This window comes from Haliotis rubra, unplaced genomic scaffold (assembly GCF_003918875.1).
Source record: "Haliotis rubra isolate DU_JTF1 unplaced genomic scaffold, ASM391887v1 Scf11, whole genome shotgun sequence".
Lineage (NCBI taxonomy): Eukaryota > Metazoa > Mollusca > Gastropoda > Lepetellida > Haliotidae > Haliotis > Haliotis rubra.
The window spans coordinates 237,321-262,392 of record NW_025765003.1 but is presented as its reverse complement, the minus strand read 5'-3'; the positions used below and the strand labels follow the sequence as shown (position 1 = coordinate 262,392).

Sequence of the window (25,072 nt, the reverse complement as noted above, 5' to 3'; positions counted from 1 at the left end):
GTAACTTCCATTCTCTAACATAGGCTTATGATAGTCATACTGCTAAGGTTGTTTGTACAAGTGACCCCTGCCTGTATGCGTGACCTTGCCCTTATCCCTTTCACACCTGTGACAAGAAGAGACAGCAAAGTAAATGAAATAGGCCTAGTAAATAGGTCGCAAGATCTTACATCGTTTAGTACTTCCGGTGACAAACAACGTTTCATACCTCTTCAAATGGTCTCATGGTTGTCAGCTGACAGTAAGGAACCAATAATCCTTGCAGGAATAACCAAATTTCTATCTAACATTCCCCAAATTAGCCGACTGTTATGACTGTCAACAGCCGTGACAGCCAAGCATGGTTGTACACTTGGTCCCAGTCTGGTAATTACATTTTGTAGTCTCGCAATTTAGAACCAGAACTGGTTCTTGGATATACGTTTGTCCCCGGAAATCTGGTACCGGAAGTAAACTGGGTCCTGTCTCGCATATTGCAAGTTAACGCAAGCAAATTGAGCCAGTAACCAGCTTAGTACCGAAAGTAGCGCCTGCGAAACTTAAGGCCCTATTGTACTGGAATTTAAGGGGAGAAAGATAATTTGCACGTGACCAACACCTTGTTTGATCCCAGGTCTTAATATCAAAACTTACTCCACCTGGCTCTTAATTCAACGATTTCTAATAATTGAAGAAAACAGTGTGTAATTCGTCAGTGTAATGGTGTTTGTCAGTGTGCGAAATAGCCACTAACCTGCTAACCCGTGGCTAGTAAAAATCCAATCGGGCCAGTAAATCTCCACAGTCGCTGGCCCGACTGGCTAGTGAATTTTCATGGGGTCATTTAGTAAACATATCTTGTTAAGTTATAACACACTTTTAAATCACATGGGGCGGTGGGGTAGCTTAGTGGTTAAAGCGTTGGCTCATCACCCCAAAGACCCGGGTTCGAATCCCCACATGGGCAAAATGTGTGAAGCCCATTTCTGGTGTCCCCTGCTGTGATATTGCTGGAATAATGCTAAAAGTGGCGTAAAACTAAACTCAGTCAGTCAGTTTAAATCACGCCATGATGGCCCGGCAAAAATGTTCATATTAGCAGCTTAATGATGAAACCCGTGTCTGCATTCAAATTTCGGGCTTGTGATCCCTGAATTAGTTTGTGGGCTAGCAACTTTCAGGCATAGCTAGCACGACTGGCTAGCAAAGTTTGGAAACTATTTCGCACACTGGAGTTTGTTTGTTGTTTAATAGCTGAACTGACAGCCTTAACTGTAGGCCCAAACATTTCAGTTGATACATTGCAATATATTTTTCTTTGGCAAGAAAGACACATCTTTACATCACGAAATGACCTCACAAAATCTTGAGATGAACAGACAAGGTGTGTCAGCTTTCGGGATAATATTTATATGTTACACAGCAGTGCAGTAATGATGTCAACAGCAAGTAAGGTGATCACTACAGCACAAGGTTTCATGTAAACCATCTCGTCTGCTTTGAATCTATAAGTTCCGGTCAATAGGACTGATTAATGAGCAGATTACTGATTAACGAGCGGAGCGTTTTGATGGTGGACGCCATTTTACAGAGTGATTTAAGTGTTATAATTCATTTTCTGTGTTCACAGTTTGAAATATACTGCAGGCCGTTGTAACACTATCAGCCTAAAAACAAATCTGGCGGCCTCAGGTGGTCGGGCAGATTACTGTTTTGAATGCTGCTGCAGTTCTCTTGAAATTGACCCTTGTTCTGTTGATGTTTCATATATGTGTATGTTTTGTAAGATCATGTTAATTCTGGAATTAAATGAAAGTCTGCTCAACACGCACAACACTGTACTTCTGTCCAGCAATTCAAAACACGAGAAGATTCCGATTGAAATTGGTTTCAGCAAGCCTTGCTTGTCATAAGAGGCATATATTGTTACTGGGTGGCTACGTGTGAAGGTCAGAGTTAGAATATAGATCTTCAGTAACCCATGCTTGTTGTAAGAGGCGACTAGCGGGATCGGGTGGTCAGGCTCGCTGACTTGGTTGACACATGCCATTGGTTCCCAATTGCGCAGATCAATGCTCATGCTGTTGATCACTGTATATACTGGTCTAGACTAGATTATTTACAGACCGCCGCCATATAGCTGGTATATTGCTGAGTGCAGTGTAAAACTAAACTCACTCACTACTGGGTGGCCAGACACACTGATCTGGTTGATAAATGTCATTGTTACCCTATTGTGTAGATCAATGCTCATGATGTCAATCATTAGATTGTCTGGTCCAAACTTGATCACTTACAGACCGAGTGCAGCATTAAATAACAAACAAAACTTATTCAAACAATGTACAAGAAGCACCGAGCGTGACTAACTTTGCTGCTTCGATGGCTTTGTTTCGCTCTCCCATCAGCTTCTCCTCCTTGCCTTCCCATGATTCCTTCATCTGTGACACTTGGTGTTCCAGCTGACCAATCACAGCCGATTTCTCTTTCCAGCGTGTGTTGAGGATGCTGAAAAACATCCCTTATTGTAATCAATATATTCACAGGTCTGATGCTGGATTTCTGGGCCCAGCTGCAAAAAGCAAGCTTACGATCGCCTTGGCGCTATGATCGCTTTGTGAAATGGGGCCCAGGGCTGTAGTCTGATATCAGGAAAACAAAGTTTTAATCCAAATATTTCCCTCGAGATGACAAAAAGACCAAACTTTTAATTAACCTGAGAATAGGTAATATGTGTATTGTAAACAGACTAATTGCAACTCAAGAAAAACTGATCATATATTCTTTGAGACTTAATGTTGAAAGTTCCTTGCCACGACTGGCGAGGCCTTACTCAAGCTTTGATCTTCTTTTGAAGTTTAAAAATTCAGCCTTTTTCATTTATTGTCACCGTACTTAAATTAGCAATTTGAGATCATGTAAATCTGCATCATGGCAAATAAGGTGTCATCATTCGTTTTGGTCATTATTTCCAAAAACAGAGTGATTGAGCAAATTTCTCAACTTTTCAATCGAAATATTTAAATATTTTCCTATGCATTTAGTGTTGTCGAAGTTATAAAACTCAGTGTTAGTACACAATAAACATTCACCTGTGAGCCTTCTGAGACTCGGCAAGTTCTTCACGTAAAGACGAAACTTCTCGTTTCAACTCATCTTTCCGTTCTCGCAAATGGTCCATTGCATCCTAAAGAATGAAGGCGGAACTCATATCATGCACTGGTTTGTTTGGTTGCAAGATACCATGACATTGATGAAATGACTTGGGGGTAACAAACTTTAATTACTTAATTGTCATTAATGATTAATAATTCTTACAAAATCAGCATCTAACAAAGTTGCCATGTCTAATTTCATCCTGGATCAAAAGTGTGACATTAAAATGATCTTTCATCAAGGCAGATATTTTGTTCTCAGACAAAAGACATGAAATTGAAATCCTACACCGCAAGTTGTTATAAATGTCAAAGATTGATAGAAGAGTCAAATATGGAGGAATTTAAGCTGCAATGACAATTTAGAAAGCTCATCTCGTTTAATGATGTGAGAAGAATACTTGTTTGTGAAGACATTAGGGAACTGCTTAAAACATTATAATATCAGTTATCCAGACAGTGTCATGTGACTCACCTGGGTGTCCTGATTAGCTGTTCTCTCCTCCAATAGCTGAGCTTCTAAGTCCTGCTGCACTTTCAAAGTCTCTTCTCGAGCTTTTTTTATTTCTCCATCTCGTTCAACAAGACCCTGGAAAAACAGTAAAAATATACAATTCCATCCTCCTCGATAATCCAGGCATTATATCATCATTCTGTTGAATAAATACCAAGGACACTTTTGCCAGCTTAGTTTCATTGAAATAGGTTGCGATAAAAATATGTTTATGGAAATGAATCAAGTCTGTTTCGTAAATCAGGCAACGTAGTTCTTAGTCCAGCTGTAAGATTTATTTAGTCAACAGGTCCAGAGTGTTAACATACTGTTTCTGGTACATCTTTGTTAATCTCATTTTAAACAATTTACAAAGCTATCAAAAGCAGAAGATTTATATCACAGAAATGGTATTTATTTGCAAACATAATTCTACCTTTACAATAATAAGGTAAGAAAAATATTTCTAGAGTGTATTTACATAAAAACAAGAGCCTCCGTGTTGAGATTACGTCCAAATGGTTTCCACGGAAACTGGGATAAATAAAAAATGCCAAAAACTGCAAAAAGCAAAAGGCACCACTTCAGGTTCTGTCTGATATATATACCAAGTTTGGTTGAAAAATATTGAACGTTTTTTAGTTATGCTCCGGAAACGAAATGATTACGGATGGATGGACGGACGGACGAGGCATTGACTATATCCCCTTCATTATATGCCGAAATACATGAAAGTTATTCAAAATTTACACATTGCTCTAATTAATCATATGTTTTTGAGTACAGTTATATATAAATTTTTGGGTTACAGCAGAGATTTTCTCTCAGCAAAATGCACTAAAAAAGGTTGATATCTCCAAACTGTGGTACCATATGTTTAATGCAGATAAAAACATGTTCTCATCACTAACATCCCCACACACAAAGTCACTGTTGAATAACATTTGTCTCATTCTTAATTGCCCGAATGACTTTGCCATTTTCACCTGATGCTTTAAATACAACATAACATTGCAAGAGGTATTCACTTTCATTGATTCCCAAAAGATTAATCCAGTACTTAATTAGCATTATTTGTGTATTTCCCAAGATATTCTTCCATGCAGTATTACCAGAATGATGATATTACAATGAAGACAAGGACTTGTACTTTTTCAGTGATTTCATAGATTTGATCAATCTATTTTCAGTCAACTTCACCACGTTTCAGTTTTCCAAGGTTTGTCTGGTAGGATTTCTGAAGTTTTATAACTGATTGGTGATTTGATGAATGTACGAAGATACTAAGGCAGACATATTTCATTACTTGCTGTATGTATTGAATGACCTGAGTGTCACCAACAGGGATATAATTAGAATCGTACAAAATAAATTCAGTAATATTATATGAGGCTTGTCAGATTATTCACATTCTAGTGAGTAAGTGAGTGAGTTAGATTTTACGCCGCAGTATCGATCTGCAGTATCGATGACATCCAGTTGTTCCCAGTTGCATTGATAAAAGCTCATGTTGTTGATCACTTGATTGTCTGGTCCAGACTCGATTATTTACAGACCGGCGCCATATAGCTGTAATATTGCTGAGTGTGGCGTAAAACTAAACTCACTCACTCACTGTTTCTAATGTAGCCGAGCGGGGAGAGATGGGAGATTGATGTTTGGAATTCTCACCTCTTTCAGTTTCCGAATGGTCTCTGTTTGGTCGTCAATGACCTTGGACTTGATTCTGAGACCATCAGTCTCTCTCTGGAACAAAAACATAACCAAAAGATGATGTTCCATCTCTGACTGAAGGCATGTAATATTACTGGTTATGAATATTGTTTAATGGTTTTATTTATTACAGCCAGAAAATGCTGCAAGTTTTTAAGTTTCAAACAATATATACTCATGGAAACTAAAAAGGGAACACCTGAAAGTACAAGTGTTCCTTTAGTCTTTTACAGAATTTCACCCACAGTGCAATACAAAGCTTGTGAAGAAACCTGGAACAGAAACAAGGAACACTTGTACTTTCATGTGTTCCCTTATTTGTTTCCATGAGTATATTATCAACACAGTCTCACCTCAAGCTGTTTCTTGAGTGTTGCATTCTCCTGGTTGAGGATCTCAATCCTGGATTCCAGACGTCCTCTGTCCTGTGCCAAAGATGAACCTGAAACACACATGACTGGGTTAAATAACTAAGTCACATTATATACTGATGATACAAGGATTGTATTGTGTATTTGCAGTATTCTCATCTTTGCCCATCATTTTGTATATTTTTGATGCTGTACTTCTGTGGTAGAACTGTGATAAAATACTTTCAATATACAAATTGGGAATATTTATTTGATACTTATTTACAAAAACTTGATGAATGGATATGATGATGATGGAGAGTGAGAATGGATGATGATGATGGAGAGTGAGAATGGATGATGATGATGATGATGATGGAGAGTGAGAATTGATGATGATGATGATGATGATGATGATGAGAATGATGATGATGATGATGATGATGATGGAGAGTGAGAATGATGATGATGATGATGATGATGATGATGGAGAGTGAGAATGGATGATGATGATGATGATGATGATGGATGAGAATGGATGATGATGATGATGATGATGATGATGATGATGATGATGATGATGATGATGATGATGATGATGATGATGATGATGATGATGATGATGATGATGATGATGATTGTGAGAGTTTGTCACCTGTCCCTAATTGTTCTGAATGCATTGTTAAAATACACTGCAGCTTCAGTGGCAAGTATCAAAGTTATAAATTCTTATCATCTTGATATATTATACATCAAAGACTCTGTACATGGTTCACCTTGCTGAGCGAGTTCCTGCCCCCACAGCTTCCTCTCAGCTTTCAGGCCTTCGATCACAGACTCCTGGGCATGGACCTCTGCAGAGAGACGGGCCTTCTCCTGGAACATACAGTCACTGAGTTGGGTTAAACTCCGCTTTGAAAGGTATCTAGGCTATATCAGCTTGATGTGGGTAGACAGATTAGAGTGAAGAACATGAAAGACACGTACCATGTAGGTGCTCACAAACCTAGAAGGGTAATGATGGGGAAATGGGGCATTCAAACCAAAAATACTAGTGAGAAATTGATCGGGACTGAAGTATTCAGAGCTGTGAACGTTTAAATAAAAACATTTTTCAGCTATATCAGGTTAAGGGTGGAAGAAATATCGGTGTGATGTACCGGTAGGTCTCAGACATGTTGGCTTGGGTGGTTGCTGTTTAATGCAGCACTCAGCAATTTTCCAGCTACATGACAGTGATCACTGAATAATCAAATCTGGACCAGACAATCCAGTGATTGATAATGTGAGCATCAACCTTCACAACTGGGATATGATGACATGTGTCAAGCAAGTCTGCGAGCCTGACCACCCAATCCCATTAGTCTGCTCTTGTGACAAGCATGGGTTGCTTGAAACCAATTCTAACCCAGATCTTCACAGGTCTCTGAGTGAGTGAGTGAGTGAGTGTGTGAGTTTAGTTTTACACTGCTTTTAGCAATAATCCAGCAATATCACGGCGGGGGAAGACCAGAAATGGGCTTCACACGTTGTACCAATGTCGGGAATCGAACCCCGGATCTTCAGCGTGACGAGCGGATGCTTTAACCGCTAGGCTACCCCACCGCCCCCAACGTCTCTGAGACATGTGAACATCTGATGTTGGCGAAACCCATGAGCATGGCTATGGTGGTGACAAACCGAGATCTTTAATTCGTCCAGACTGAAGCACAACTGCAGAGCATACAGAGCTCAAAGTGTTTCAGTTTCAAAAATGTGTATATTTACAATAAGTGTTTCAGTAACAGAAACTTTTGGGCGAAAACTTTCTCAATCAAATGTCAATGTGTAAAAGGCAGCTAATGGGATCGGGTGATCAGGCTCGCTGACTTGGTTGACACATGTCATCATATCCCAGTTGCATAGATGATGCTCATGCTGTTGATCACAGGATTGTCTGGTCCAGACTCGATTATTTATAGACCGCTGCCATATAGGTGGAATATTGCTGAGTGCAGCATTAAACCAACCAACCAAATGTCAATGTCATGTTTGCTTCCAATCACCGATTGACATGAACAGTAGAACCGAAAGACATGAAGAACAAGAGATCTTTATCCTGATACCTCCTTTCATACCTCCCTCATTCCTGCTTTCAAAAACATACATTACAGACAGCAATATATGGCACCACCATTGGTTTGTCAAGATAAATATCAAAATATATATACCCGTGAAGGTCCGGGTTAGAATGAACCTTCAGTAACCCATGCTTGTCGTAAGAGGCGACTAACAGGATCGGGCTGGTAACTTCAAAAACTTATCCGCCCAGAAGAGATTTAACCAGTCCTTCTTAAATACTAAATATACAGTGCCAATGGACGTGTTATCTGAATTTGTTTTTTTTCACCCGTCCATGTACAATTAGACCGTCCGGCAGAAATCTAGCCCGTCTTGGGCGGTCGGATGGGACTTATTTCATACACTGATTTAAGAAACGTACTATGCATCTCTTATCTCTGATCTGTATCCTGATAAACAAACAATTGTAATAACTGTATATCTAACAATGTGAATCTTGAAAAAATCAAGACATAATCCTTCTATTTAATTTCCCTATTAAAGATAGTAAAGATCTGCTGCCACGTTGGCAGATGGATTCAATCATTAGAAAAATTATGCATGGAGTGTATTTAAAAATAGGCCAGTTTGAAAAAGTAGTTGCTATCGGGTGATCTCATTTGCATACATATCACGTTGCCCAGTTCATAGACTGGTTTCTCATTTCACTGATACTACCTGTTACATTATGAAGATAAACTGACTACCTTAATGTTATCCTGTTACTTACTGATAAGATCTGAGTTCCACATCAGGCAATTATTTTTTTCCTTTTTTAGACAAAAATTGGAGAAAGCGCATCAAACCATGGACCATATGTCCTCATGCCAGTCATCTAGTAAATAATCTATGAGACATAAAACCTTCCTGTTTAGGGTTGAATATTTAAACACTTCAGTGAAACTTTTGTCCAAGTGTGATCGCAGACTTCCAAAAGGGAGACAACTCTTACCTTCTTGAGCAATTCGAGTTGCACCATTCTCTTTCTGGCTTCTTCCACGTGGGCCTCGAGTGTCGTCACTCGTTCCTGAAATATTTGGACAACCGTTATGAGGAAATGAGTCTCACTGGCTGGCGCGCCAGGTTGCCGTTCTCTCCTGATGTATCACGACCATAACCTGAGTGTAATGGAGAACGTGTCTCTTCCAATTTGTTGTTTGTCTGGATTTGATTATTTGGTTACATCCATTTATCAACTTGTTACATTTGTAATACCTTATTACGAACAGTTTGCAGATCAATGGGATCCTAAATAAAATCAGTGTTGAAAAAATGAACCAAATTGGAAGAGGTCATACTTACAAGTTAAAAATACAAAATGGCCATTTGATGAGGTGGATTTGACATGACTTAATCTTTGTGAAAACTGACAAGCAGCAAGATATTCTGATAATATATTTATGATTCATAAACAATATTTAATGTCTTTTTACATTTTTTTAATTCTGAAAAATGAAACAAAGCTCAATCATCTGATCATGAATGGTAGACATTAGCTTTACTTGACTTTGGGTGATGGGGTAGCCTAGTGGTTAAAGCGTTCGCCTGTCATGCCAAAGACTCGGGTTCAATTCCCTATATGGTACAATATGGGAAGCCCATTTTTGGTGTCCACCACCATGATGTTGCTGGAATGGTGCTGAAACCAGACTGTTAGTAAACTGACTCACTCACACTACACTTGACCTACAGCTGGTGTGGTGAGATTAACACCAGACTGTACAAGATTTACATCTGACAGGGCAAGATTTACACTAAGTGACCACTGGCTAGACAGTCCTCCCACTCAAGGTAGTGAAAGAAGGAGGGATTGCATAGTGACATATAAAACACCATTGTATCAGACATATTGTCCAAGATTAATTTCAAGCATACAAGAGAACTATGTGATGCAGTCACCAATATTTATTATTATTTTTGTTATTATAGCATATTTATATAGCACACATATCCATGCATGCTCAAGGTGCTAGTATTTTTACCCTTGATCATTGGATGTCAATCTCAACGGCACATCGTATCATCAATCTCAACTCCCTGGGGAGCATACAACTCTTGCAGCCACTAGGCGCACCAAGTTAATGTGGCTTTCCCATCCTTACGAGGTACCCATTCACAGCTGGGTGGACTGGGACACATAGTCACAGTACTTTGTCCAAGTTTACTGCATGTTGCTGTACCTTCAACTAGGTGCTTGCACGTATTCATGTGGCCACCATCTGGTCATATACCAATGGATTTGTGGGTTCTTTTAAGTGCACAGGGTTGTGTACTGTACACTAGGGGTTGTGACAACACGGAAATAGTGTCTGCACACAAAGTTGACTCCAAGGTTTTTACACCTGGTCACAGGTGGGATCGATCCCGGCACTTTAAGCTCCCTGGATCACTAACCTGGCGCCTTAGACAGCTTACCCACCAAAAATTAGTTTTAATAGAAAATTGGATTATGAATCTGAACAGAATCCAGAGACTGGTGATTTTGTATAGGTATAGGCTGGGGGAAAGGAAATAAATAATGCATTTAGGGGCACCTTGACAAAATAGTTAAATAGTGTGTGAGTTTAGTTTTACGCTGCACTCAGCAATATTCCAGCTAGATGGCGGCGGTCTGTAAATAACTGAGTCTGGACCAGACAATCCAGTGATCAACAGCATGAGCATTGATCTGCGCAATTGGGAACCAATGGCATGTGTCAACCAAGTTAGCGAGCCTGACCACCCGATCCCATTAGTCGCCTCTTACGACAAGCATGGGTTACTAAAGATCAATATTCTAACCCGGATCTTCACGGTTTGTATGAAAATTAAGAAGAGAGATTGGCAATATATGATACAGTCCTTAGACCAGTTCCCCCATTCCATTCATGTTGACACATTCTTCCTTTAATAAATCCTAAATCAAATAATCCTATAATATATATGCTGAATTTTATTATATTTCAAAAACAATTTTGCAAAAAACACAAGGCTTAGAACTTCAACCAAATATTTATCCAATGTTTTAATGGCGTCTAAGAACATCTGTTTATGGATACTGACACCAATACTGACAGAAGAGACAAACCAGCCACAACAGCCAGATAAGTGAATGATTCTAATAATAATTCACATTTTGAAATCCCAAAGAATATCTGTGGGATGGAAAAGCTGACTTTCCTGTTTTCCACAACATCATAACACACTGTGCATTCACCTGATGAAGGAGCAAGAATTAGCTCTGAAACATTGCATAAAGAATAAAGAGAAGTTGTTATAAATAAAAACGTGTCATATAGTCACGTTTTGCCTGTCAAGAACTGCTGATGGTTTAATCGTGGATACTGTTTCAGGTACGCAGTATCACGTTGTAGAACATTCTCATCAGTATATCACTGCAATACCAGCATCCGACTGAAACGTGTATATATGTCTATAATTCTGTGTAAACAAAAGTCAACAGCTTGACTGTAAAATCATGACATGATCCCAAATGTTGTGATGATTGCTTGGTGAGACCTTGAGTGGACAGATTTAGCTTTCAGAGAGTGACACTTACAGAATCAACCATAATGGATTTCTGAGTGTTGTGTTTGAATGAGGGAGTGACGGAATTGTGTTTTGTGTGAATGAGTAATTGTATGAGAGTAGTCTTTGCGTAAGTAAATTCTGTCATGTTTGCCTGAGTGAGTGAATTCTGTCATGTGAGTGAGTGAGAGTGTTTAATAACAGAAAAAATCAATCATTGCAAAATTTGAAAGATGACAACAGTCTACACTACAACTGATACAGTATTGGGTGAGAGTGTGAATGACAAGGCTTCTGTGTGAGAGTGTATGAGAGAAAGAGTTTATGAATGAGAGAATGTGAGTATGGGTGAGAGTATGAATGGTACAGCATATATGTGAGAGTGTATGAGAGAAAGAGTTTATGAATGAGAGTATGTGAGAGTATGGGTGAGAGTATGAATGGTACAGCATATATGTGAGAGTGTATGAGGGAAAGAGTTTATCAATGAGAGTATGTGAGTATATGGGTGAGAGTATGAATGGTACAGCATATATGTGAGAGTGTATGAGTGTATGAAAGAGTTTATGAATGAGAGTATGTGAGTATATGGGTGAGAGTATAGCATTTATCATATGAGAGTGTATGAGAATGAGTTTATGAATGTGAGTATGGGTGAGAATATGAATGGTACAGCATATATGTGAGAGTGTATGAGAGAAAGAGTTTATGAATGAGAGTATGTGAGTATATGGGTGAGAGTATGAATGGTACAGCATATATGTGAGAGTGTATGAGAGAAAGAGTTTATGAATGAGAGTATGTGAGTATATGGGTGAGAGTATGAATGGTACAGCATATATGTGAGAGTGTATGAGAGAAAGAGTTTATGAATGAGAGTATGTGAGCATATGTGAGAGTGTATGAGAGACTGACTGACTGAGTTTACAGCTTTTATATTTCAGAGTATATGAAGGAAAGAGTGTATGAATGAGAGTATGTGAGTATATGGGTGAGAGTGTGAATGGTACAGCATATATGTGAGAGTGTATGAGAGAAAGAGTTTATGAATGAGTATGTGAGTATGGGTGAGAGCATGAATGGTACAGCATATATGTGAGAGTGTATGAGGGAAAGAGTTTATGAATGAGAGTATGTGAGTATGGGTGAGAGTATGAATGGTACAGCATATATGTGAGAGTGTATGGGGGAACGAGTTTATCAATGAGAGTATGGGTGAGTATGGGTGAGTGTATGAATGAGCACATACGTGAGAGTGTATGAGAGAAAGTGTTTTGAATGAGAGTATGTGGTTTTGTTTGTGAGAGTTTATGGATGAGAGAACAAGTATGAGAGAGTGTAAGAAACATCCAGGCAGGGCCTTTAAGGAATGACAGAGAAAATGAGTGAGAGAGTATGTCAATGTGACTGGATGGGTGAGTGAGTGTATGCATGAGAGAGAGTATGGGTGAGTCTATACACAACATAGAGTACATGTTCCTGAGCTAGTTCCAGCCAGTCTCCCATGAAAGCTGGCAACCATTTAATCCAAAAACCCCTCAAACCCCCACCCCCCCCGTCCCCTGCTTCCTCATCAGTTACTGTCACTGTCTGGGCAGGGAGGTGGTGCTGTAGAACCAGGCGTCCACACCTGCCCCCAAGCTGACGATTGTCAGGAAACACTAACACTTCCTCTCACACAGCTTACCCTGAAGTCCGCATTCTGTTCATGCTTGGACTTGGTCAGTTCCGTTATTCTCCCTTTCTGTTCCTTGACCAGCTGTAAATAGAAATACATCAGACTGGGGCAAGTTGTTATATGTCATCATTAACAGTTTCCATCTTCAAGAGTAGGACTATACTAAGGTGAGGCTGTGGATTAGGGCTTTAGAAGGTTTGTGTTTGTGTGTGTGTTCTTAGAATCAAAACACTTCTCACAATTTTATGTTTTACATTGTCAGAACTTCCTCTGAGCAGAGGAGTGCAAAGTAAGAACAGAGGAAAGCAGAGCAGAGCAGGCCTGGGCTGGGCTGAGCTGGGCTGGGCTGAAAAAAGCAGAGCAGAGCTGAGGAACACTAAGCAAAGTGGAGCAAAGAACAGTGAAGAGAAGAAGAAAGTTGAGAAGAGGAGAGCAGAGGAGAGGAAAGCAGAGCAAAAGAGAGCTGAGCTGAAGAAAGCAATGCAGCGCAGAGCAAAGGAATACTAAGCAAAGTGGAACAGAAAACAGTGAAGAGCAGAAGGAAGCTAAGAAGAAGAGAGCTGAGCGGGACACCAGAAATGGGCTTCACACATTGTACCCATGTGGGGAATCGAACCTGGATCTTCGGAGTGCAGAGGGAACGCTTTAACCACTAGGCTACCCCACCGCCCCAGATGGTCTATGCACTGCACTTACAAGGCAGATTCTTTATGACTAAAGCCTGCAATTATAGGTCAGGCAGTATGAAAGCACACAAAAGTATACAATTTGTCAGAATCTTCGATTTTCAGTAGGTCCAAAAACCAACCCATTAAGATCCATGATAGAATTGGTCTTCAGCAAACCATGCTTGTCGTAAGTGGTGAGTAATAGGTTCAGGTGGTCAGACTCTCTGATTTGGATGACACATGTCATCGTATCCCAATTGCATCGGTTGATGCTCATGATGTCAATCACTGGATCATCTATAGTGCGTTTGGCTCAAAAGCGGACCGATGAATTGCAATCTAACTCAAAAACTAATAAACATATAATACTCAATGAAACGCTGATCATAATCAAAACATCAGACCAACCCTGTGATTTGTTTGCAGAATTTATGTCCTAAAATTAAAAAAGTTGTTTAACAAACTATCATTAAAATATTGGCACAGTTCACTATTTGTTACGAGGGAGGAGTGCAGAGAAAAGGACAGCCAGGTGTTAGAGAAGCATGTGCACAAGTGCCGACAAAGTTATTGATTCATTAACCTGTGCTGTGCCGTCTCCAGCCTTTCTCTGCACTCCTCCCTCGTAACAAATAGGGAACTGTGTCAATATTTGAATGATAGTTTGTTAAACAACTTTTTTAATTTTAGGACATAAATTCTGCACAAAACTCACAGAGTTGGTCTGACGTTTTCATTATGATCAGCGTTTCATTGAGTATTATATGTTTATTAGTTTTCGAGTTAGATTGCAATTCATCGGTCCGCTTTTGAGCCAAACGGACTATAGTCCAGGGGCTCCTTTGATGAAGCAACCTTTACTAAGGTTAACCTTAACTCCCATTCTTTAACATTGCACTAAGGTTACCTTAGTGACTTACGATCACCTTAGTGCTTTGTGAAAGGAGGCCCTGATTTATTATTTACTGCCATCATACAGCTGGAATATTGCGGAGAGTGGCGTCACGCAACAAACATATATCTAAATAACACGTAAGGAGAAATGTTTTGTCTACCGAAACAATGACGGAAGTATATCGGGTTGCCGGGACAAATTGCTGGTTTATGTACAGCGTGTATATTATTATCAAACTGTCAATAAATTATATATGGAAGAAATTAATCCTTGTAACATAAATACCACACTTTTATTGAATATAACGGTTGAAAGGTGCACACATCAGGAACACTTGATGCCCCTTTTGACAAATCACCATTCATCATCGACAACAACACCACAATCGGAACACACCACTGAACACATTGTGTCATGGATGACAATGTCATTTGTGAAAAACATCGTTGATTGATTTTGTTGGTAATTGATGCCTGTTGGGAACTTTTCAAAACTGTTTTGTATCAGCAGTAAAAGATGGCTATGGTGTGTATGAGTTTAGGATATTTAGGTGATCCCTCCGGTTCGACACAACTTAATATTGATCTTCCTGTGAAACCACTCTGCACTTCGCAATGGACAACTTCGGCTATATCACTCATTCAGAACTCTTGAAGATCTCGGTTAGAATTGATCTTCAGTAACCCATGCTTGTTGTAAGAGGCGACTAACGGGATCGGGTGGTCAGGCTCGCTGACTTGGTTGACACATGTCATCATATCCCAATTGAGTAGGACAATGCTCATGCTGTTGATCACTGGATTGTCTGTCCAGACTCGATTATTTACAGACTGCCGCCATATAGCTGGAATACTGCTGAGTGTGGCGTTAAACAACAACAAACCAACAAAACATTCAGATGTTGCTTAGATTTGACATGAGATATTTAAGAGCTAACCACTTCATTTCAGCTTTGAAATTTTATTTGGAAGAGACAGTATGTACGAGAGTAATTTAAATGTTACATTTAATGTTTTTCTTGGCGTGTTGGCTCCTTTCTGTCTGGATATTATGACTGTTGATGTGTAAAATGGGAATATCAGGAAGTGTGTTCTTATCAGTATGCAGACACAGGGCACAGTTGTCTTATGTGCAACAATTTGTTGTGCAGAGTTGTGTCCCTTAGGTGCATAAGAAACCTAGGATTGTGCTTTGAAATTAAATGTCATAAAACTCTGCCTGTTTTGCAAATGTTCGTGGTTTTCCCAATGTTGTTTTTTAGTCTGTGTCGTTAAATTAACATTTCATAAGCACTACAAGCTTGTTCCAAGTCATGATTGAACTTATCTTAAAGACTCCAGGAAGTTCCGAGCATATTAGTCACCATTTAAAGACGCAAGTTGCATCATTTTAAGTTGGATGTGAAATTTGCAAATGGATTTTGTGCAGTTTGCAAATGAAAATAAAGAACTACATGTTGTTTATTTATTGTTTTGTGCATTAACCATAACAGGAAAATTTGAAAACTGGCGCTAACCATGTATTTTCAATGATTGAACGGTTGTAGTGAACAAATCATCAATTATGAGATTTTAACAAAATCCCAACACTAGTTAAGAGCCCCGTGGGGAATGTCGTGAGGAGATTGATAGTCAGTTTCCCACGGTGTTACTTTGACCCCAGTTCCAACGTTAACTAGTTGACTGCATGTAGTTTTAACAATTATGTGGATAGTTGTTCATGCTATCAACCACTGGCTTTATGCAGTATTTGGTTGGCTGGCTGGCTCGTTGTTTAATGCCGCACACAGCAATAATCCAGCTGAGATGGTCTGTAAAAAATCAAGCCTAGACCAGACAATCCAGTGATCAACAGCATTAGCATCGATCTACGCAGTTGGGACCCAAAGACATGTGTCAACCAAGTCAGCGAGCGAGGAGTCACATTTAAAACCTGACGTACAAACTGGATCTCGGTGTAAAACTGAGATATACACCTCTATCATGTCTAGAGGGACGACGTGAACCATATTGACTGTCTTACCGATGTTAGTTCACTGATCATCGCTGAGGACTTTTCATCTTTTTTCTGTGCTGTCAATACAAGCTGGCGGTTGTCTTCATTTTCCCGCCTTGTTTTTTCAAAAGCCGCCTGGAGCTGTCAAAATGTGAAAAAAACAGAGGATATAATTTTTCACCAAACTGAGTTCTGACAGTGATGATTATATTGATAGCATGTTGATGGCCATGTTTTTGAGTTGACGGTAACATTGATGGCCCTTACTTTTAGTCAATAGCCCTGAAGTCTCCACAAGAATTATTCTTCTGAATGGAATGATCTGTGCTTGAATAATTGTGCATACCTGTTTATCGAGAATATAGACCAACAAATAATGCAACAGTAAATCATAACATGTATGTCACTATTGTTAAATCATTTGAACTAGTAATTAAAAACAAATCTGCATGAAGAAATGGATTCTTCAGTACAACATTATATAACAAACATGCTTATTTTGTTTTTTAAGATATAATTACTGTTTTTTAATCCTGTGCACATGCTGTATATTTGAGTTAAAATACGTGAAACAACCTATGAGTGAGTGAGTTTGTTTTACGCAGCACTCAGCCATATACCTGCTATATGGTGGCGGTCTGTAAATAATGGAAGTGATCAACAGCATGAGCATTGATCTACACAATTGGCATACCATGACATGTGTCAACCAAGTCAGCAAGCTTGATCACCCGATCCCGTTAGTCGCTTCTTATGACAAGCATAAGTTGTATCCCAAATGCACAGATCAATGCTCATGATGTTGATCACTGGATATTCTGGTTCAGACTCGAGTATGCACAGAGAGACAATGCCCCCCTCCCACCACGTAGCTGGAATATTGCTGGAGTGCAGCATTAAACAACAAACCAACTTGCCGAAGGCTATAAAGCTGTCAGTTGGTTATCTCTAGCATATTAAGGGTGGTGAGGTAGCCCAGCATTTGCTCGGCATGCGAAGACTCGGGTTTGATTCCCCACATGGGTGAAATGTGTGAAACCCATTTCTGGTGTCCCCCGCCGTGATATTGCTCAAACAGTGCTAAAAGCAGTGTAAAACTAAATTCACTCACACGCTCGCTTATCATACACAGTAATTGTAAATATTTGGTATTGTTTTAAGTACTACATGCTTAGGGAAAGAAAAACTTCACTGATGGCCAATCAGACACACTATCTGTGTTTGTTGATGCTGAAAATATCATACAAGTTCTTAGATTATGAAACTTGCAAACATTTCTCTTCGACTTTGATCTGACAGGAGCTGTCAGAAAGTTTGAACTAATTTTCATTCTCCCCAAAAGATGAGACGTATTTTCTCACTGCAAAACATACTTGTGTTGAACATTCCAGCTGTATGGTTCTAGTCCCACACCAAACGTTTGACAATAATCTGACAAGAGCCAGATCTGTCACTGTTTTGTGGACAAGAAAGTGTAGTGGAGCTAATAAAGGCTGTTCATTGCGCCTTCTTACATTCGTCTGGAAAACATCCATCAACGGATAAAGAAGAGATTAGATGAAAATGAATTGGGCCCAGTTAATCCTGTGTCAGAGTTCTTTATTTGGGCAAGACCTTGCAATTAATTGGACCATGGGATCAGACAGTAGAATCTCATAATCGTTACTTGAGATAAAGGTATAAGTGAACATACGTTTACTTGAGTATGCAATCAATTAAATTTATTGAATGAATGAAAACTTGTCTGGGATTGGCACAGATGGAGACAGGAGGTGGTGTGAGTCTGTATCTATATATTGATGAATTTCATTCCTTATTCATTCAGCTTTTCATTAATTTAATTTAACTTTCATTCAATTTTCATTAATTCCTTCAACACTTATTCAACTTTCAAATATTTGTTCAACATTCATTAATTTGGTTAACTTTCATTCAACTTTTATTAATTCCTTCAGCTTTTGCTCAACTTTACTAATTCCTTCAACAATTACTCAACTTTCATTAATTTGTTCAAATTTCATTCAACTTTCATAAATTCTTTCAACTTTCATTCATTCATTCATTCATGAATTCAGCTTTCACTAACTTGTTCAACTTTCTATAACTTGTGCAATTTTTCATTAATTCATTCAACTTTCAGTTAACTTTCATTGGTTCAACTTTCATTCATTACTTTAGTCATTCAACTTTCATTTGTTCAACCGTTACTCACTCATGATAACACAGTAAGTCATCTCTAACAATACCCGTGAAGATCCGGGTTATTGATCTACAGTAACCCATGTTTGTCGTAAGAGGTGACTAACGGGATCATGTGATAGCGTACGTGCGTGCGTGAGGCTCACTGACTTGGTTGACACATGTCATCGGTTCCCAATTGCACAGATCGATGCTCATGCTGTTGATCACTGGATTGTCTGGTCCAGACTCGATTATTAACAGACCGCCGCCATATAGCTGGAATATTGCTGAGTGCACCGTAAAACTAGACTCACTCACTCACTCATCCCTAACAAACTAATTACCTACAATCTGATGCTTCTCAAAGTATGCTAGATTTCTTCATCACATTCTCACAATGTCAACATTTGACTGACCACCTTCGCGAACAGCTGCAGCCATTCTCATCACATGGAACTGTGATGAAGTCTGGCCAGGGGAGATAATGTCAGTGTTTTGGCAGAGCTAATTAACTCCCGGTGGGCACCAAACTTTGTCTTTGATATATGTACAAGTCATTACGAGGACCACGTGTCCTCCAGGGGTGTGACGGGCAGGACTAGTACCGCAGACCAGTACCAAAGCCAGCCAACAAAGGCCATTTAGGTTCGGTGGAATACACTTAATCTTGTTGTTCTTTGAAGGAATTTACCACTTGCTGTTATGGAAAGGTTGTGGATACCAGAGTATTGCGATCACAGAAACTCCCAGTTTCCATAGTGGTAATACAGGTCATTGTTCTATATTGGCAATAGGTTCTGTAGCTCACCTTATTGAATATTTTTGTGTTGAGTGTTGTCAACATGCGTTCTTCCTTTGGGTTAACAACTGGTATGTAATATATGTGCTCTTTATATCATATATAAGCATCCTGTCTTGCTGTGTGGAAACAAAAAATACCACAAGGCGATTATCTATAAAATAAGAATAGTTTGATTCAAACAATATGCAAAGTTAAGGGTAGCCTTATTATCGGAATAAATAAATTTGGTTTCTTTCGAATTGGATCTGTAGAAACATCAGTCGAAGAAAAAAAACATTTAGTGTTCAAGGAATCAAGTATTCAGTAGCGGTATTTGTTTCCAAATTAACTTGAATAGAAACACTTGTTTTAAGTTTAATTTAATTGTTTTTACATGACCTTCTAAGCATTATCAAGAATAACCTAACTTAGAGTTTCATCTTCATTTTAATAAGATGTACATACCCTGGAGTGAGTGAGTGAGTGAGTGAGTTAGGAAGCGAGTTCTGTGATAGCCATTCAGTAACAGCCTAAAGTTCAAATAATGGAATATTTCGCATGGATGAGACAGCATCTATGTGAAAAAAGTGTATGATCGAATCGGTAAATGAATGAGTGAGTGAGTGAGTGAGTTTAGTTTTACACCGCTTTTAGCAATATTCCAGCAACATCACTGCAAAGGACACCAGAAATGGGCCTCACACAATGTACCCATATGGGGAATCGAACCCATGTTGTCAGCGTGACAAGCGAAGGCTTTAACCACTAGGCTACCCCAGCGCCCCGGTAAATGAATGAGAGTATATGAGCGTATGGGTGAGAGTATGAATGAGAGGATAAGTGTGAGAGACTGTAACAACAAGAGGGAGAGAATGACGGAGAAAGTGGGTGAGTTAATTTCCAGTAATATCACAGCAAGGGACACTTCAGTAAGTGTTTCATGTTTGGAAATAGAGCCGAGTCTGCTGCAAGATAAGTCACTTCAACCACTCGACTACTAGCGAGTATGCTGCCCCATATATACTGTGAGTTATTTGGATTCTGTGTTGTCAACGAGACATTGATAAATGCAAACTAGATAAAATCAAAGAGTGAGTGAGTGAGTTTAGTTTTACGCTGCTTTTTGCAATATTCCAGCAATATCACGGCGTGGACACCAGAAATGGGTTTAACATATTGTACCCATGTGGGGAAACAAGACAAAATCAAAGAACATTTATCAAACACTGTATAAACATAAAGTTTTGACACAGACATAGGTGAATTCAACCGAAGTACAAGAGTGAGTGAGTTTAGTTTTACGCTGCTTTTTGCAATATTCCAGCAATATAACAGCAGGGACACCTGAGATGGGCTTCACACATTGTACCCAAAGTGAGGAATTGAAATATGGGTTTTTGACATGACAAGCCAATGCTTTAACCACTAGGATACCCCACTGCCCTGAAGAACAAGGAAACTTGATTTCAACCAGGAGGGTAGTTAATTATAATCTCATGCGACAATTTTTGCATGAATGGAAACAGCTTGGATATATACTTACAAGACTGGCATTACTCAATCAATAACTCATCTTCTCTTGAGCACTATAAACAAGTGAAGTTACCCCTTCTACAACCACACATGACCAACCTGTATTCTGTCGTGTTGTTGTACAATAGGCCATGTGGCCAAAGTACTGAATAAACTCCTTGCTCCTTGCTATAATCTCAGGACCCAACATTCTGGTGTAACCAGGTATAGACTTGGAATTCAGTCTCCCTAGTTTGATCTACATGAGGCGTGTGTGTGTGTGTGAAACCTACAGTTTGAAACATACCCGAGATCTCATGGTGTAACTGTCTTAATCTGAGACCCAAAATTGAGAACATCCATACAACTGGTGCAATAGTTTGAATCCATTGTTCTCAAAGTTTCAAATTTCTACAGCTTCAAAGTGCACTGAAAATGGCACTGGTTCAGTCCAAATGAGCTCAACCAAAACACAAATTGAATTTCACGAAATAATGTTACCATATTTTTAAATGATGGCCAAATATATACCTCCATCAAAATGGTCTAACACAAAATTGAAATGTGGATGTTGATGATTGGAACAAACCTTAGAGGTGCTATTCATGAAAAAAATGCAATGCAAATCCTCAATTTTATTGCTTCTACAGTTCGGTTGACATTCGTTAAATAGTTAACGGCACATAATGCAAATTGGCAGCTCCAGCACTAAAAGCTATAAACCAGGAACCCCGGAGTGTTATCAAACAGCACCATCTCAACTGAGCAATCTTTTTATCTCAGTGTGAATTCTTCCCTGAATACCAATTGTGTTATTCTGTAGTCACACCCTATAAACACAAAACACAACAATTGCTTAAGAATTCAGAGCACTGAAGCATGCTGGGTATTGGATCAGCCACTGCCCATGGGATTGCAGTATGTAGTTTCAATATTAACTTTAGTGAAATTACCATGTTCAATTATGCATTTCACAAAAATAACACTTCAGCAAATCATTGATATTGTGTAAGAGGGAAATAGCTTCTCACTCACATCATTAAAAAGTCATTGCTTTTGCACAGTCAAACTGATTAAGATCACTAGAGAATTTATTTATAACCCCAATTACTTTGAGAACAGGTCATTGTTGACATAGATACAATGTCTTTGCTCAAAAAGGTCAAATATTGTGAGCAAAACAAGCCTATATGTGTTACTTTGTTGTTAAATGCAGCATGCCATGTAGTCAAACACATTCACAGGTCATGCATTCCAGAAAGTCATACAAATTCACAGGTCATACATTCCAGAAAGTCATACACATTCACAGGTCATACATTCCAGAAAGTCATACACATTCACAGGCCATACATTCCAGAAAGTCACACACATTCACAGGTCATACATTCCAGAAAGTCACACACATTTACATGCCTTACATTCCAGAAAGACATACACATTCACAGGTCATACATTCGATGTAGTCAAACACATTTACATGTCATACACTCCAGAAAGACATACACATTCACAGGTCATACATTACATTTAAGAAAGTCATACACATTCACAGGCCATACATTCCAGAAAGTCATACACATTCACAGGTCATACATTCCAGAAAGTCATACACATTCACAGGTCATACATTACATTTAAAAAAGTCATACACATTCACAGGCCATACATTCCAGAAAGTCACACACATTCACAGGTTATACATTCCAGAAAGTCACACACGTTCACAGGCCATACATTCCAGAAAGTCATTCACATTGAAATATAAATAAAAACATTTTGCATTTTTGGTATTAGATACTTTTAAACAATGTCTAATGAAAACTTAGATAAAAGAACAAATTAATTTGAAGATCATTAAAAACACTCAAGCATAGGATTACACCCATTCACTCCAAACTGCTTTGTGGATTACAAAATTCTATAACAATAAAATGCTAATCTTGGGATGGTACTAAAACTGCATAACTCTAATATCAAATATATGCTGTAAACGGACATTACAATGTCAAGACAGACAGATTATGCTTCACTACAAATGAAATAGACAAATAGACCTTTATGAGAGAATCCCTCTTTTTAACAAAATATTCTGACAATAAATATGTTATGTTACTTGCAGATTTCATTAAACTAAACTGAATTTGGAATCGAATGACCAGCAATTTAATGAATTTGATCCATAAATGGGGCTTGGCTAATTTGACATTGATGACAAGAAAGTGATGCATTTGTACAAGTAATATTTAAACTTTATCAATATCAATTCAAAATATTATCAAGCTAAATATTACAAATCATTTTACATTTAATCAGCTATAATGTCATATATATGTTGTTCAGAAGATAGAATTCTCATCTTCATCTCCAACAAAGAAGCAACAATCACTGAAATCTATGATCATTGTGCACAATGGCTTCCCCCAAAAATATTGATGTAATACAAGTATTGGAATTGAGAGTTGTATGATTGTGATTTGCAGTAAAAGTTATCATTTCTAGTAGCCTGCTTCAGAGACCTCAGAGAACTAACGAAACAGTAGCACTAAGTTCAGAAAGACCAGGCATGTCCAGGTTGCTTAAGCTGAAAGCGGCTTTTTTAAATATATTACCATTTATTCATCATTTATCTTTATCTCATATATTGGGCGTTGTTGCTAGGTATTTTTGTAATATTTGACATATGTATGAGCATTGTTGCTAGGTATTTTTGTAATATTTGACATTTGTATATGGCGTTGTTGCCAGGTATTTTTGTAATATTAGACATATGTATGAGCGTTGTTGCCGGGTATTTTTGTAATATTTGACATTTGTATGAGCGTTGTTGCCAGGTATTTTTGTAATATTTGACATATGTATGAGCATTGTTGCTAGGTATTTTTGTAATATTTGACATTTGTATGAGCGTTGTTGCCAGGTATTTTTGTAATATTAGACATATGTATGGGCATTGTTGCCAGGTATTTTTGTAATATTTGACATTTGTATGAGGAAAGCACATGTTGCCAGGTATTTTTGTAATATTTGACATATGTATGAGCATTGTTGCTAGTTATTTTTGTAATATTTGACATTTGTATGAGCGTTGTTGCCAGGTATTTTTGTAATATTAGACATATGTATGAGCGTTGTTGCCAGGTATTTTTGTAATATTTGACATTTGTATGAGCGTTGTTGCCAGGTATTTTTGTAATATTTGACATATGTATGAGCATTGTTGCTAGGTATTTTTGTAATATTTGACATTTGTATGAGCGTTGTTGCCAGGTATTTTTGTAATATTAGACATATGTATGGCGTTGTTGCCAGGTATTTTTGTAATATTTGACATATGTATGAGCGTTGTTGCCAGGTATTTTTGTAATATTAGACATATGTATGGGCGTTGTTGCCAGGTATTTTGTAATATTAGACATATGTATGGCGTTGTTGCCAGGTATTTTTGTAATATTTGACATATGTATGAGCGTTGTTGCTAGGTATTTTTGTAATATTTGACATATGTATGTGGCGTTGTTGCCAGGTATTTTTTGTAATATTAACATGTATATGGCCAGGTATTTTGTTGTTGCCAGGTATTTTTGTAATATTTGACATTTGTATGGCGTTGTTTACCAGGTATTTTGTAATATTAGACATATGTATGAGCATTGTTGCTAGGTATTTTTGTAATATTTGACATTTGTATGAGCGTTGTTGCCAGGTATTTTTGTAATATTAGACATATGTATGGCGTTGTTGCCAGGTATTTTTGTAATATTTGACATATGTATGAGCGTTGTTGCCAGGTATTTTTGTAATATTAGACATATGTATGAGCGTTGTTGCTAGGTATTTTTGTAATATTAGACATATGTATGAGCGTTGTTGCCAGGTATTTTTGTAATATCTGACATATGTATGAGCGTTGTTGCTAGGTATTTTTGTAATATTAGACATATGTATGGGTGTTGTTGCCAGGTATTTTTGTAATATTTGACATATGTATGAGCGTTGTTGCCAGGTATTTTTGTAATATTAGACATATGTATGAGCGTTGTTGCCAGGTATTTTTGTAATATC

The 25,072-nt window shown here is 38.3% G+C and overlaps 1 protein-coding gene across 1 annotated transcript in view; it reads right to left on the bottom strand.

Moving 5' to 3' along the window:
- LOC124284024 (leucine-rich repeat and coiled-coil domain-containing protein 1-like) overlaps positions 1-25,072 on the bottom strand; it is a 119,997-nt gene that overhangs the window by 2,460 nt on the left and 92,465 nt on the right. The window contains 9 exon segments of the mRNA XM_046720065.1: positions 2,350-2,487; positions 3,072-3,166; positions 3,610-3,723; positions 5,299-5,373; positions 5,694-5,782; positions 6,467-6,566; positions 8,743-8,817; positions 12,985-13,056; positions 16,561-16,674. Of these exon segments, the coding sequence (XP_046576021.1) occupies positions 2,350-2,487; positions 3,072-3,166; positions 3,610-3,723; positions 5,299-5,373; positions 5,694-5,782; positions 6,467-6,566; positions 8,743-8,817; positions 12,985-13,056; positions 16,561-16,674 (872 nt within the window).